Below are 16,590 nucleotides of genomic sequence, written 5' to 3'. Positions count from 1 at the left end.
AAAAGTATGAGCTGATTTTAGCAGCAATGCTAGCAGGTAGCCTACACAGGTATCCTATACTGTTGTATACATAGAACGCTGGTGTGTCTATGCTGCTCTGCAATTACACCACCAAAATGCTAGCAGGTGGTGGGGTTTTTGTGCCACTGTGTGAGTTTCTTCATGTGCTTCATATTACAGTTGGAGCTAATAAATGTTAATCAAAACTTACTTTTACTGAAATTACTGTTGCACAGAAAAGAGAGAAGAGTCGAGCAGATGGTGTGTATGACTACTGTATGACCTACATCAACAGACTGCATTAATGTTACAACACTTTCTTCTCACAGAGGGCAACCACTCAGTATGAAGCAATCTGAGTGAGGGCCAGCACACTAAGGCTGACTTGATAATGACTTTCATGCAAAAGCCAATGTGAATATTTCAAAATGGCTCTGAGTGATTCAACAGCCTAACTGAGCAAAGGTGTCTCTGCTCCTGCCACGTGTTCTACATACAAGGAGGAGAAAGTTATATGTGTCCATCTTTAGCATTACTGGCCAGGATGGCTAGCTAGGTGTAGGTTACTGGATGTAGCCTGTGCTTATACTTAGAATGCAAACCACTCAGTGGAGATTTTACGCATGAATGATGAGGAGAGCTCTGTCAATTTCACTTAAAATGTTCCATGCAAATATCAGTGTGACCTTAGTGTAATGTCTGTAAGTAGTAGATGAGTTGCGTTTGAAGGAGTAACCTGTTTACTGTTGCTGTCACTGTTTCTACCTGCACTGTTACATCATAAAGATATTTCATAAATGTCCAATTGTAACTAATGCCTGTGAACAGCATTCTTTTCTAATAGTAAACAAGACTGCAGGTGTAATATTGACCATTTTACCATGCTAACATTAATTAACACTAAACACAAAGTACAGTTGAAGCTAGCAGTAATGTCATTAGTTTTGCAGGTATTTTGTCATAAACTAAAGTACTGGACAAATGAAAATTTTGATGATGGTGCTGTATAGAAAGCTATTACAGTTGATCAACTGGGCACCATATTTATAGTCGTTCATCTGACCAGCACTGCCATCCCTAGAGCTTCCATCCCTGCTTGCATGTCTAAAAATGATCTCACAGCCACAGGACATGACAAAACGTCACCAAAATCATAATTATGCACATGGACATTTGCTGATTCAGATCATACCACAGAGCACAGTATATCATGTATGAACAAGCAACCAGAAAGATTAAAAAAAATAAATATAAAGTTGCTGCTGGACAGCACTGTTGCTGTATTGTACTTAAACACAACAATAAATACATCATGTTATTTGCTTTCTGTAGTTACCCAAGTGATGTGCAAGACATCTATATCACATAACAATCCTACATGACAAACTAAGCAACACAAAGTTTATAGCAGATGTAAGAGTCTATTTAAATACCATATATAAAATGCTAAGAAGCACTAAGTTAAAACTGTATAAAAGACACCATAATATAATACCTAAACATCATTTTTTCATATTATTGATAAGGAGAAAGATATGTCATGCTCATGGAAGAGCAGACCTGCCTTGAGTAAAGCACTGCTGCGAGAGGAGGATTCCCCCTCTCAAATGAAGCAATGGTCATTAACACAGTAAAGAGCACACAGTACAAGCCACATTCTGCAGCTTGCATAAGGATTTATATGTTATAATAATGCAATGATATGTTGCTTCCAACCTAAGCCATGTGGACTTCACAGGTATCAGAAGTACTCGTGTGATGTGTGAGCAGAGGGCTGCAGCAGAGGGCTGCAGCAGAGCCACAAGCCAGCTGACAGAAGTTCAACCGAACTTCTGCTGCCATATCGCAACAGACAGGCACCCGAGCTCTGTTTAGTGTTGCTGACTAACACGCATATTGTAGTTAGAGGGGAGAAGTGAATCATTCTCTCACACACATACATACTCAGACTAAACATGGCAAACATGACAACACACAGTAAATATATGCTGAAAGCACCTTATAACAACAGTGAAAAATCATTTATTCAGCTCTTCACGTCAAAGCTGAAAGTGACAAGGCGATGAAGGCGATCAGGAACGTAATGGAAGACAAAAGCATGCTTGCACATGAACAAAAATAACCAACACACAGAACCTCTTTCCTCCTGCTTCACTGCATGCCTCACTCTCCCACTGCACTCTCTCTGTCTCATTTCAAGTCTCCTTCTCATCCCCTCTCTTGTCTAGTGAATCATTCATTCAGTCTGTGTTTCTTACCTTAGTGGTGACAATGCAAAGACAATCCATGCTGCCCAGGCAAAAAAAGAAGCTCTCAACCTATGCTCAAATTCATCACCGCTAATCTCACCCCACGAGGAAAAATAGCTGGGAGATGGAGAAAAAGATACTAGGGTGAAGAAGCAAGGAGGAAAAATAAAAAAGGTAGGAGTTCTTGAAGAAGAACAAGAAGATGAGGGGGAGGAGAAGAGGAAGAGAACACACACGTACACACTAACACTCACATTCACACGCTCACACACGCTCACGAGGGAGAGAAGCCACGGAAGACAGACGTTACAGCATGTGGGCCCCTTGTGAGGATTGGGATGCCTCCTCCACAGAGCTGAAAGCAATCAGGATTCCTAACGCCATCTCAGAGCAAAGCGCACGTCATCAGCCAACAAACGTACACACACACACACGCACACACATGCACACACACGCACACACTAAAAATGCTTAGCAGCTGGCCTGGCCTCCTCTAGCAACCCAAAATCATTCCTTAGCTTCTCTCCCTCTCATTCATCCTCTGTCTCTTGCTTTCAGTTCGTCGTCTCCTCCTCTCTTCCTCTCCTCCTCCTCTCTCTCTCCTGTCTTTGGGCTGAGCAACTAAGCAGCGTTATGGGATGAAAGAGAGCGAAGGAAGATAGTGAAGGACAAGAGCATCAGCTCAGCGGAATGAATTACATTCCCATGCTCTCTGTCTCACTGGCTATTAGCTGCTGTGGCAGACTGCTGGAACCCAATAATAACACACTGGGTTTAATTTCATCTGCAGAGCAGTGGCAGCACTGCCTTCTACTAACTTTGTTACAGACTTTTTACAGCATGTGCACATGCGTGTGTGTGAGGTTTGACCACTTTGAAAAGATGTGGGTTGGCAAGACTGGGACGCCAAAAAGTATGAAACAATTCTGAAAAACAATTCAGCATAAGGTTTTCCAATAAACAAGCACCAAACTAGTAACACTAAAGAATTCAACCAAAAATGATGATAAAGCAAATGATTTCTATACTCCACAAGTGGCTCTTTTTTTAACATTGCTGCATCATCATCATCATATGATCGTAATGTTGATGCACCAAATATGACTCACTGGTACACAAAGGCTGCAATGCACTGTTGATGATTATAGTAGTAATGACAGAATGAAACAAAAATAATTTAACAGCTTCTTATGTAACAGTGATAGGTTTTTGCACAGTGTGTATGTGTGTGTGTGTGTGTGTACTTCCAGAAAAGTAAAGGTGCCAATCAAAGGCTTAAAACAGCTGGGTGGACACATGTATATGTACATGTACTGTACAACTATACAATCTTTTAATTCTTTGACAACAATGAGTTTTTGGTCTGAAGTTCAACACTTGACATAGTAGTTCAACCAAAACAATTTCACCACACTGCACTGAAACCCTGGCAGTTTCAGTGTCTCCAGATGTGTATTGTACAAAGTGATAGATCCACTTCAGCAAGACTTGCAAACTGCACACATTCATCTATGATGGTTTTATGAGACACCAGAATATATCAGCAAAATACCACATGAAATTGGTGTCAGAAGTTTCTAAAAACTAATCCTCATAGACACATGGTAACTGTAAGTTACAACAGTCTAGGAATGATTATGTAGAAGTATGAAAAACTGTGTATTTCCAGCAGACCTCCACTCAAATTTAACCTGAGTCAAGGTTATCAGCAAGAGCTATTGAAAACACCTGTACAGGTGCGCAGGGCTTTCAGTAACAACTGCCTTAATAATAAACCCTAACAATTTTTACTTAAAAGTTACTGCACAAAATCACCTAGTAAACTGGCAAGATGTTGGATCTGAAGCCAATTTGCACTTCTCAAAAAACAAACTAGAGGGCATCTTGTGATGGGATCACACCAGCGTCCATCAATAAGATGATGTTTTGACCCATGTGTACTCAGTAGTTATTACATTATAACATGAGTACTCAGCAGTATTTAATACATTAAATGAGTACTCAGTTGTTATTACTCAGTACTGTTACTGTTAATACTCAGTAGTATTCATGGGTCGGCGCACACCCATTTTGAAACTCTGCTTTAATTTTAATCTCAACTATACACCTGTTCAGTTTTGTGATTGTGTTTTTCACAGTTGCAATGCTATCATAGTGGCAAAGCTTGACCACAGACATATACACATCTGCCAAAACACCACCCCTCTGGTAGTTCCCACAATGGCAGGTGTCTCCAGGACCACATTTGCCATGATGACATATACACACACTGACTGACAAGGTGAAAACAACAGTACAGCACTACATGCATTTTGAAAAGCTCTAGTTCAGTCTCTTGATGCTGTATATCAAGAATCAATAACCTACCAGGTCAGCCAGTAAGATTCCATCTCCCAGGTAATCTTAGACACTCCGATGTCCAAACTTTCCCCTCGAGAGACTACAAGCTTCTAAACTACAGCACATATCCCAATCTAAACTGTGCTAGTACCTGTTTGCTGGAGCCATCCTGGTGAAAAGGTATGCTGCAGAGTTTCACCTTGATTACGGCTTTCATTTGTGGACAAAGCAGCGCCCTTAGACTCGCAGTCTCCTGTTCTTTCTGAACAGATTCACCAGCTCAGACTTCCTCTGCCAGAGCAACAGGGCTAATCTTTTCGGCTCAGGCAGCTTCGACTTATTGCATTAGAGAGAACAAATTATTTAACCTCATTTGTTAGGGCTGCCACTCATATATACAGACTAGGTGTGACAAATTTGGACTGGTCTATGTATGTGAACAACAGTGGTAACAGCCTGCTAAACAGATTTACTCAAAAGCTTGCTGTGCTGTTTTACCTTGAAGCTGGCCTGTGCCTGACCCCAACACATTCTTCTAAGTCATTTTCTGACATGGCAACTAAAAATCATTTGATCTGTTCTCAGATTTCACTCCAGCTAAACTTAATGAAATCAAATAAGGGCGTCATGCAAATTAATCACTGATGATATTCATTCATTCATTCATTTCAGAAAGCATGCATGAAAGTTGTGTCTGCACTGACACGTTATATATATATATATATATATATAACTGTATATATATATATATATATAATTCAGTAAGATGATTTAAAAAATCCTTATGTCATCTTTTCTGCAGATATATTTCCCACTTTTTCCTGCTTTTTGAACAGCACACAGAGTGACACGGAACATGAGAAAAACCAAAACATACAGCAGCAAGTTCACGTATTCACTGAGTTTTACAATTTATTTACACACTTTCTGCTTTAAACAAAAGAGTGTGTGTGTGTGTGTGCTTTTCTTCCTCATTGTTTCATAGCCAGAGAAAGACAGGACTTACACATTCAGACAAAGCACAAATAGAAACTACTTGAAGGTTGAAGCTGAAACCTCCTCTGCAGGGGGTGGTCAGTACAGTCCAACATGGAATGGGCCTTCCTCATGAACTCCTGATAGTAAAGGTCAGAGACCTTCATTCACCTCAATAATTTTACTGGCCAATCAAACAGGCTGACTTAGCCTGTTCTTATTTTTTTTTGGCCAGATTTAGATTTTCAAGCCACACCACCAAACAAAAGGACAGAACCAATTCAGTAGAAATCCTATATAACAGAGTCATCATATCGGTACTCACATTAGTGAGTAAAGACGTGGCTGTACTTTCTTAGAAACAACATTACCCTGAAAGCACAACCTACTGTCAAAAACAGTGCCCAAATATCTATAGTTCTCCACCAACTCAGTCTCACTTCCTTTAATAACTCTGGGTATGGGCATAGGTACTGACTTCCTGAAATCAATAATCAGGTCTTTTGTTTTAGACACATTCAGTTCAAGGAAAGACTCCTTACACTATAACACAAAGTCATTGATGATCAGACCAAGATCTAATCTAATCTAATCTATTTAGATTTAGACAGATTCCTCCCCTCTAAACTGTTTTTAAGCACTCTCACTTATATCAACAGCTGTCAGTCACAAATTCTTATCAAGTTTGGCAGGAGGCAGAGGCATGTCCTGGTGAGTGACAGATTATCATGGAGGAGAAAGAGCTACACATCCCTGGTTTAGCAACACATTGGATTGTTCAACAACGACAGACAATTTGACAAGACGTATGTAATTTGCAAAATATGCTGCCTGTGTATTTTACAGCAGTATGACTAACTTAAGTATGCACGTGAGACAGCAACATGGTTCACTGCATTGGCTTCAGTGATGAAGATGCACATCTCTAAAATGAATCGAGTTCATAGGAGACACAGTTGCTCACTGTCATTGCCATTACTAATGAATTACAGAGTGAAATGGACCACAATGGATGCTTTTAATTAAGCATTAAATTAATAAAATGTCCCAAAAACCTAATGCAAGACACACACACACACACATAATATATACACAGAAAAATCCTCAGAGAACTCACCTCAGAGGGCACTGCTCTCTACCCGCTCCATCCCGCTGGGATCTGCGCTGCTCTGCTCCCTCTGTTGGGAACAACAAACAAACCTAATTCTAAACAACCACTCTCAAATTGTAACATACTCACCTGTAGGTATCTGGGAATAAAACAGTTTCTGTCTTCAAAGTAAAGAGTATCTTATAGTCTGAATACATTAGGGATAGGCCTAATACAGACCATCTGTAAAGGTGGTACACTGTGTGAGAGGTTTAACACTGAATCTTGAGTTGGGGCAGTGAACATTAAATTCTTAAAAATGTCTACATTAAAGAGAAAATGCAAAAAAAAAAAAAAAAAGTACTGTATAATAGAGGGATATTTTCTAACATGACTCTGACTCTGCATATGTTAAATAAATCTCATGTTACTTTAACTGGAATTTGAAATGTTGATAGTTAACCAACCAATAAAAATGCAAAACAATAACATGTTGTGGGAGTTATGCAAGATTTGGCACTGACAGATAGATGGAGACACTGTTAGCTGGTCTGTCTGTCTGTTACTTTGCTAAGTCTTTAATCAGAAGCTTGGATGGTGTAAGCCTATATGTGCCTGTGGCTGCCAAAAATAAATCCCTGGCACACTAAGACATACTACAAACACTTAGTACACGCAGGTTTGCATTATCCCTTCTTCTGTTTATAGCAGCAAGCCCAGGTGACTTAAAAGACTTCTTTTTCAGTTGATTTATTCAGTTTAACAAATATGAAATACATAATTTTCTTTATTTAAATTACAAATGATAAAAACTGAGCCACACTGCATGCTGGGAGTGTAATAAAGACATTAACACCAGTCTTGTTTGTATTGTATAATATATGCATTGTAGCTGTTAATCTGTTCTTCATAGCTAATGCTGTTAGATTGCTGATAAATCTTGGAAAGACTGACAAGATGGCCTCTGGCAAGATAAATCCCCAACTGAACTGGTTGAATATCAAATATACGCCTTAATATTATATAAAACACCATTTTAGATGAAAACCCCCAATAAAATTTGAAAATCAAAAAACAGATTCACATTTATTTAGTTACTGTCCACAGCAAGATTCAAGCTGGAGAGGCGGTTTATGGGTGATGACACAGGGACTCCCCTACTGTATCTACCCCCAAGTACCCAGTAGGAGGCATTATAATGTCCACAAACACCCCCACCCCAGATCATGCGGTTCCTCTCCTCAGCACTGCTTAGGTGCAGGAACCAAATGAAAATGAATTAAAAACTAGATTTTAAGGCAGAAGACTAAATGCCTTATTATAGTATAGCTTCCAAGTGTTTAAATGTAATATGCTGCAGATTCTAAATTATGCAACAATGCTTAAATTCAGAAGCATCCAATATGGAATCAGATAGCATGTTATCCAGAATATTTTCTTTTTTAATAAAGAAACACCTCATCATATTGTTTAACACATAAACAGTTCATTAACTTCTCTGTTTTAGATCACCTTATACAACCTTTTTGCAACAGCTTGATAGTCCTGTTAAGTCCCAAAAATATTAACTGAGTTTTTCTTTACTGAACTTAATTCTAGATTACTTCAGTGCTTTTGTTTTTACTTTTCATGGATAAAAATCCAACAAACATTCTACAAACTGCTTAAAAAAATATTTTATTAGTTGTTGATATATTTTAATAACCCCTTTGGATTCTGTTAATTAATTTGGATGGTGCCATCTGCCATGTCATTATTTGACAGGACATTTTGCCTAATCTTCAATGGGCCTGATTGTGGTAACAGACCATGGGATATAACAGCAGTGTCCTAATGACCTCATAGTAGGGTCATCAGTCTCTGAGGACTCTTTTAATCCCCCTCACTTATCCCTATCCTGGTACTACTGGATGACCTCAGCGAAGTGGTTCAGTAGCCCCTACTGTTTACACTACAATATACAATACTACACTGCTATTTTGAAACCTATAAAGACCTTGTATATGAGTTGTCTGGAATGTTCCTTACGACCAATTCTTTACTATTATTTCAGAAAAAGTCAGGTATGACAAACAGGGTTTGAATGTTCAGACAAATAGGATTACTCGTGGATTACCAAACAGTTTGGTCCCATTCCAAGTAAAACATGCTATTAGTAACATGCCTGGTATCCACAGACCCACAGGTCTATATTTTCACACAAACCAAGGGTCCACTACAACCAACTGGCAAAAACAGAAACTGCATCATACGATCATACAAGGAATTATTATACTTATTATACTCTTTCAAATTGTGCAAACTTCACAAGGTACTAATATTTCAAGTGACATTCTTCTCTTCACTTTCTACTGCAGTTTTACTGACATCAAAGCCTCACTTGCCAATAATGGTTCTGAATTGTGTTCCATTGCTGTAGGGCTGATTTTTATTTTAAAAATGTACAACAGGTCTGTAATGGACCGTCATCCTTAATATCAGTAGCTAGAACATGTAGGTAGAACATGTGCTGCAATACTGCATGTGGCATGACCTTACTGTCTGGAAAATATGCTATTTGTATAGTCATAAGTGGATGTGAAACAAAACATAAAGGCTCTGGCTTTGTTCTAAATCTTTTTGGTCACCACTACAATCTGCAGTTATTGCAGCACTTTAATTCATTACTGTTTTTTTTTTCCCATACCTTAACAAAGATCAGCTCAATCAGTCCCTTTGCTATAAATATGCAGTATATCCAGTAATTTAAGATTAGAAGTAATAAAAAAAAAAGCATAATGAAGCACATTAAAAAGGCCCCTCATTTCTTCTTGGTCCTTTGTTAAACACAAACCACTGTTCTCTGTGTATGTCATGCATTAAAGCACATCAGAATAATTTCCTAACATTCAGAATTACAAACAAGTGATCAACATTGGCAGCATACATCAGTAATCAATAGGAACAGAGCTAGTTTTGGCTAAACCTGCCTAATTGATCTTTATAGGTCACTTGGGAGCAGCAGAAACAAGTTGTGAACACAACAAGCTTTCCAGTGCAGGAGCCTACAGAAGTTGAAAAGCCTGAAGATGGATGCCAAGGTTGCTCTGTGTCTGCTTCACAGGTGGGTAATACAAGTTTTGCTGTGTTTCACAGAGCCAGTAGGTTTTTTCTTTGCTGCCGGTGGTGGGTGGAGGGTCATCAGGTGAATGTGCCACACCTGGGCCCGGTGTGTGCTCTTGGTAAGTAACACTCATTTTGGGATCAGGTGGTCTCTGGGTTTGTATTCCCGGCCAGACCTGGGTGGTAGCTGCCATTTTCTTTTTGTTATCTTTAGTTGTGCTGTGTTTTTGGTGAGTTAGGTAATTTACTCATTTGTAAATAAAATCATCTTTTTTGTAAATGCCAACTTGTGTCATCTCCCTTCCTTTTCACAGTTCTTGAGCTGGGCTGTGACAAATGGGGGCTCGTCAGTTCCATGTTTTGCCTGGTGTAGATTTGTGTAGCACTGTTGGTTCAGGGGGTAGTAAATTGTTTGATGAGTGGAGACAGGGGCTGCGGTTGAAATTCCCTTTTAGATTAGGAAGGTTCCTAAATGAATGAAATGACCCAGAAGTATCAAGACACACTGGACCATCTTTTAAGAAAGAAAGGAGAGAATGCCATCCCACAATTCCTAGCAGCAGCGTTTAAAGCAACACATCATAATTACACCACTGCAAATCCACATACATGTAGACACAACAGAACACTAGTTTGTGGCACTGAGCTCTGGTGGTACTGGAGACATGACCTTGGTAAGTTTCTGCTGTCCTGTCCCTGTTAGGCTCAGAAGTGAATTCCCTTGGAGTTTGTTGGGGGTGGGGTGGGGGAAGAGGGTCCGCCACCCCCCTGTGGCCATCTTCTCTTTCTGTTACAGAAACATCTGATGAGAGTGCGCAGTGTTTCAGTGCTATGCACCACGGTGAGTCAGAACCGGAAGCGGATCAGAGTGACACAGAGGGGAACGAGGCCTTCCCTGTGTCCCTTTTGTCTGTTTCTTGCAGTGAGTTGGTGGCAGAGCAACGGGCTGATCCATCGCTTAGTTAGCTGTTCAACAGAGTGCTGCCAAATGCCCCTCTGTTCCCCATTCCAGCCATTGTACAGCCATTTGAACACCTGGTAATCGATTGTGTTGGTCCTTTACTACATTCAAAGTTTGGCAGTGACTATATGCTTACAGTGATGTGTCAAAGTATGATCCAGCAGCATGTCAACTCTGTACTATCACTGCTAAGTTTGTAGTTAAGGCACTAAGCCAATTCATGTCGATCTTTGGGATCCCTAAGGTAATTCCAAACGACCAGGGCTCAAATTTTTCGTCCCACCTGTTCTCTCAAGTTCTGAAGCAGCACCGGGTGAAACACAACAAGGCCACTACGTATCATGCTCAGAGCCAAGGGGCACTGGAAAGGTTTCACCAGACCCTTATGTCTCTCTTGCCCTGGTTGTTCCCACTACGAGCGGAGGATTATGGAGAAAGAAATAAAATATAAGCTCGATAATAATATCGCTGATCCTTCTTCTTCCAGCTGGGCGTCTCCTTGCCTGCTTGTGAATAAAGCAGATAAGAGTCCCAGGTTTTGTACTGTGTAAATGGTAAATGGGGTCACTAAACCCAAAACGTATCCACTGGTGCAAATGGAAGATTGCATGGATCAGGTGAGGTCAGCTCATTTTGTCAGTAAATTTGATTTGCTCAAAGGATATTGGCAAGTTCCACTGTCACAGAGAGATAGAGAAAAATCAGTTTTTATAACTCTGGTTTTGTTCTCCTACTCTGTGATGAGTTTTGGGTTTCGTAAAGCGCCAGCTACTCATGAATATGGTTGTGTCAAAGACAGGTGCGCCTGATGCAGGCAAAAATAACTACAATAGAGCAGTATCCAGTTTCTACAACAAAGAAGGAGCTTATATGCTTCTTGGGGTTGGTTGGCTATTATCGCAGTTTCTGTAAATATTTTTCAACTATGGTAGCTCCCCTGACTGACCTGTTGAAAGCTAGAGCAAAGTATGTCTGGTCAGCCTCCTGTCAACAGGCTTTTGAAAATGGTAGATCTTTGTTGTGTTCACCTTCTGTCTTTGTAGCACCCTGTATGGATCATCTGTTCCAGTTGCAGGAGGATGCGAGTGATGTAGGTGATAGTGCTGTGCTGTTCCAGACTGATGATAATGGTGTTGAGCGTCCTGTGAGTTTCTTTTGCCATAAACTTAATCCTTATTATCTGAATTAATCTGTGATCGCGAAAGAGAGTGGCTCTGGTGTGGGTGTTGCAGCATTTTGAAGTCTGTGTGGACTCTCCATTCTTTGCCTTTTCAGACTGAGACAAACAGCCTCCCCAATATTCTGTGATAAGAAGCATATACAGAATTCTCAGAAAATCTGAGTTCTCTATGATGTTGTTAAACTAAGATAGAAATATGAGGAATTAATTCAAATATTCACCATGGAACCATACTGCCATCCACTGACCATGTCTTAGCTTAACTATAGAAGTTAGACATAATGCTTTTCAGGTATTAGAATCAAATGATTATTCTTCATGTCTTGTGATGACATTCATTTATTGCTATCGCATGGTGGAAGACATATATGCAATATGCGCACGCGTATTTCAGATTAATAATTTAGAGTTTATTAAGAGATCATATTTCGCTCTAACTGAGACAAAGAGAGTGAGGACAACAAATTCTAATTGGCTGAGACCACCCCACTCCACCTGTAAACCTGATATTATCCTCAAGTGTCAAGAATAAAAACTCTGGCGCGCAAAAAGACAATGCCTTTGGTTGAAATCAACTCCAAGCTACACAGCCACTCGCCATTGCACTTTAATTTTCTCTGTTCCTTTGTTCTCTTTTTCACCACGTGCTTTGCAGGTAACTTTTTCTCTTAACTAGACGCACAAGTAACTTTCTCTATTTCTTAAGCCAAGCAACGTCAAGTTAAGCCAAAGGAACAAAAGTATTTGAATACTGAACTTAATTTACTTAATTCTATGTTTTACTCCGAAGAATAAAACTGTAGAGTCGTCTGGCTGACACGAGCCTCCTCTAAATTATCCAGAAAACATTAAGTAGACTACGTGAGAGCTTATTTTTCCTCAACCCGAGAGAGAGAGAGACTTACAGATTACAAGACAACCTACAAAGAAACCTGCAACAAACTAAGTTTGCCGAGACAGAAAGTCTGCGAGTAAACTCAACTAATGCTGAACCACTGAGACACCAGCAGAATCCGTCACCATGTTAACTGGAGACACGGCTTCCGGGAGCATCCACCTGGATTCTGCGTTTCCTTGGTTACCACCACAACCTTAGCCACTTGGACTCCAGCCAAGTCTGCAGCTGCTGCAACTCACAGTAGGCCGGTCTTAACATTCTGCTCATGACAAGGGTTGATGATAAAATAAGTAAACTTTAATTTCCACCATTGATAGACATCTCAAAATTTAATACAAATAGATTATAGTTACAGACTATAACGATTTGCTTCCACCATCTCATTCTGCTCATTTTACCGTTTTTTACCATTTTACCGTTGTTTCATCATGCTAGTTTGATCATCCTTACATTTCTGTTTATATTTTATTTCACGTTTTCACTGCATATATCTTCACCTTAGTAATCAGTAAATTGTAAATACACCTGTAGACCCAGCAGTTTTGTGTGTTTTCTTGCAATGGTGAGCTGGATCAATGAATCGAGGATTCACGATCTTAGACTTTTATATATATATTTATTATATTATTCAAGAATATTGATATCAAATTTAATATCCCCGATTTCCATCAGAGAATTGGACGGAGGTGCCCCATCCAATTGGATTTTCCAATTATTATTCAGTGCATTTATGCTACCTATTATTATTATTAATATGAAAATTTGTATTACTTGTCATTATTACTGACATTATCATTTGTGAGTTGGTTGTCTGCCCATGTCTGTTGCTGTCTGTCAAGATTCTTGATGGGAACCTTTCTTTTATGAAAGAAGGTGTGATAACTGCTCCACCTGGGCACTGGGTGTCCCTGTTGTTTTGTTCCTGTAGTTTTTCTTTTGCTGCAGGTGGTGGGTGGGGTCGTCAGGCGAATGAGCTACACCTGTGCTTGGTGTAGGTAAATAACCCTCATTCTGGGATGTGGCAGTTGCTGGGTATGGTTCCAAGCTGACTTGGGTGGCAGCTGCCATTTTTTTTTTTCGTTATCTTTAGTTGCGCTGTGGTTTTGTTAAGTGGATTAATTTACCCTTTTGTAAATAAAAAATTATTATTTTGTAAATGCCAGCTCGTGCCGTCTCCTTTCCTTGTCACCGTTCTCGAGCTGGACTGTGACACAAGACTGATACAGATAAAATAAAGATAAAATCCTGACTAACCCTCCCCACAGCTGGTTAGTGGCTTCACTCTGACTTAAGGAGGATCACATTTCAAATCTCCTCACCATAAACCTTATTTAATCAGTGTTATTTTGTGATTATTATTCCTGCAATCACTCACAAAAATGTCAAGGATTACTTAATTTTCCCCATATAAAAAGCTTAAATCATTAATGTAGATTTTACATGGACTGGTATGCTGGGCATCAGGGGCAGTTCACAGCATCAGACATTTCACTTCTAACAAATGTCCAGGGGTCTACACTGATATTGATACTTAGCTGGCACATTATGTTGCAAGTGTCTGTGTGAGACTTCATCAGTGCGTCAATTTCCTTTGAGGTCTCAGTTTTTGGTGTCTGGGGGAATATTATGTTCTTTTTTTTTATAGAGCTACCAGGCTGTGGTATGGTATTACCAGCTATTTTAGAAACCTAACAGTGAAGTTTAGAGCTCAAAGCGTTAATCTGATTAAAACAAAAGATTATAGGAACGCCAACACATCTCACCCCCCCAAGACATTGTTGGGTAATCTTCTATTCAGCAGACCAACAGGATCCTTGAACTATGTAGCATGTACTAATAAATTCTGGAATGAGGTACAGGGTTGCAATATCAGTTAAACTTACCAATGGGGTACTTTTGGAAAATAGAAGGGTAAGAAGGAGGCACTCAGATGAATGCAAGTTTTCACTGATAATTCGATGAAAATTCTTAAGTTGTGAATGCTTTGAGATGTATGCCTAGAATAATTGTAGCTTTTAACAGTGAATTGTAGTTGGTTAGTTTATCTCAGGCTAGTGTTTGCATGTGTGTTCTTATTTGATATTCTCATTGTATGTGTTTTATTGCAGTGTTTGGTTTTTCTGCAGCAGTTCCCTTATTCTAAGACAGTTTTCTCCTATGGGAGACAATAAAAGTAACCTTGAACCTTGATGTCTGCTGATTCATGCTTTGCTGCTGTTACTGCTGCTGTGGTTTACAAGAAACTTCTACACCTCCACCTGCTTTTACTTCAGCCCTTTTTGTATGGCTCCAACAGACAACACTAGTCATGTAGAGGTAATTTGGTTCAGGTGTCAGTTCATGTCTGAGATTTTGATGGGCTGACACCCTGTGTCAGAGACTCACCTCTTCCACTGGACAGGCAGAGTGTGCAAGCTCAGAGTTTTGTATAGAAACACTCTTCTCCCACTTATCCGCCATGTGGTTGACCTCCTCAAGCTTTTGCTCACAACTCTTCTGTGTGTTCAACAGTGTCACTTCGTAGAACTCCTGGATATCTGTGAAAAAATGGATATTATATGATATACAACATAAGATGACTCCCAAGTTGAAGTCTCTGGTTTCAACTTCAAGAAAAGCTCCCTTGTGCCCTATTAGCAGATAGTGCTCATCTCCATTGGTCTCAGTTCTCAGCTGGTAAAACCAATCCTCCTCTCACGTTGTGTGCGCATCATTCTTTTACTATTTTACTAATGTACCCCAATCAATTAAAAATTAGGACAGAAAGTTGAAAGTTCTGCTAAATCAACCTTTCAACACCTATTGTATGCTTGTTTTCCTATTACCAAATATTCCTCATACTCAACATGGCTTTAGGGTGGGAAGAAACAAATGTGAACACGAAAAAAAAATTAAAAACATAAAAGAACATTTAAAAAAGAAAGGAATCACTGAAACAAGAACATTCTTGCTATAAGGCAACAGTCCTGCAGAGCTGTCTACATGCACCACCTGCTGGCAAAACAACCAACTTCTCATTTAAGCCCAGCCAGTTACTTTATTCTATTTCATTTTATTCTAATAAAATCATTTTGATTAACAAGTTATGATTCACTATGCATGTATATTTTATAACCTCAAACCTACACTACATGAGCCTACACTTCAAAACAATGCAAGCATGATAGATGTGTCTATGTCAGTCCCACCCCACATGCTCTATATGAATGTGTGCGTGTGTGTGCATGCTCAGCTGAGAGGATTTTGTCCTGCTGAGCAGAAGGCAGAGAATCATCATCAGTGTTGGTTGGATATTAGCAAAATAACTGACAACAAAACACATTAATAATAATTGCACAGCAAGCATTAAAAATTCAATTGAAAGTCGCATTACAAACACACACTAAAACAGGCAAAGTTGTCAAAGTAACAGGCCCATGTCATATGAGGAAAATGTAGGCTAAGCCTCTGCCTTACAGTGTAATTTTAGAGAAATTTTGTACTTTTTGCCATTGACCAATTATGCAAACTAATGTCAGATGCCCCTACAGATGTGAACAACTTTGTTGGTGTCCATCCATGAAAAAGAACTCACAACTATCTCTGAAATCATTTTAAACTGATAAAAAATAATGGCATCAATCATTGTTTATTCCATATTTAACACAAATCAGACATTGCTTTTGATTTTTGATTCATAATAATAATAAACCAAATGAGAATGACATGGACAGAAAAGATGGTACCCTTAACTTAATATTTTGTTGCACAACCTTTAGCAGCAGTCACTGTCAAGAAGCAATTGCCATAGTTCAC

At 39.4% G+C, this 16,590-nt stretch overlaps 2 protein-coding genes across 4 annotated transcripts in view; both read right to left on the bottom strand.

Annotated features, from left to right (window-relative positions):
* LOC108893312 (disks large homolog 2) overlaps window positions 1–2,851 on the bottom strand; it is a 123,869-nt gene extending 121,018 nt beyond the window's left edge. For 2 of the 3 annotated variants that reach the window (XM_051078630.1, XM_051078632.1), the window contains exon 1: window positions 2,259–2,850. In XM_051078630.1, coding sequence (XP_050934587.1) covers window positions 2,259–2,288 — 30 coding nt within the window. In that variant the 5' untranslated portion in view covers window positions 2,289–2,850. Of the gene's footprint in view, window positions 1–2,258 lie in introns of all 3 variants that reach the window. The other variant, XM_051078631.1, reaches the window with a different exon arrangement.
* Window positions 2,852–6,682: 3,831 nt separating this feature from the next.
* LOC108893165 (disks large 1 tumor suppressor protein) overlaps window positions 6,683–16,590 on the bottom strand; it is a 37,274-nt gene continuing 27,366 nt past the window's right edge. Inside the window, exons 3-4 of the mRNA XM_018691023.2 lie at window positions 15,181–15,332; window positions 6,683–6,742 (exon numbers count right to left, since the gene is read on the bottom strand). Coding sequence (XP_018546539.1) covers window positions 6,683–6,742; window positions 15,181–15,332 — 212 coding nt within the window. The remainder of the gene's footprint in view (window positions 6,743–15,180; window positions 15,333–16,590) is intronic.

The sequence above is a fragment of the Lates calcarifer genome, linkage group LG20 (assembly GCF_001640805.2).
Source record: "Lates calcarifer isolate ASB-BC8 linkage group LG20, TLL_Latcal_v3, whole genome shotgun sequence".
NCBI classification, from domain to species: domain Eukaryota; kingdom Metazoa; phylum Chordata; class Actinopteri; family Centropomidae; genus Lates; species Lates calcarifer.
This window is presented reverse-complemented; position numbering and strand designations above follow the sequence as displayed.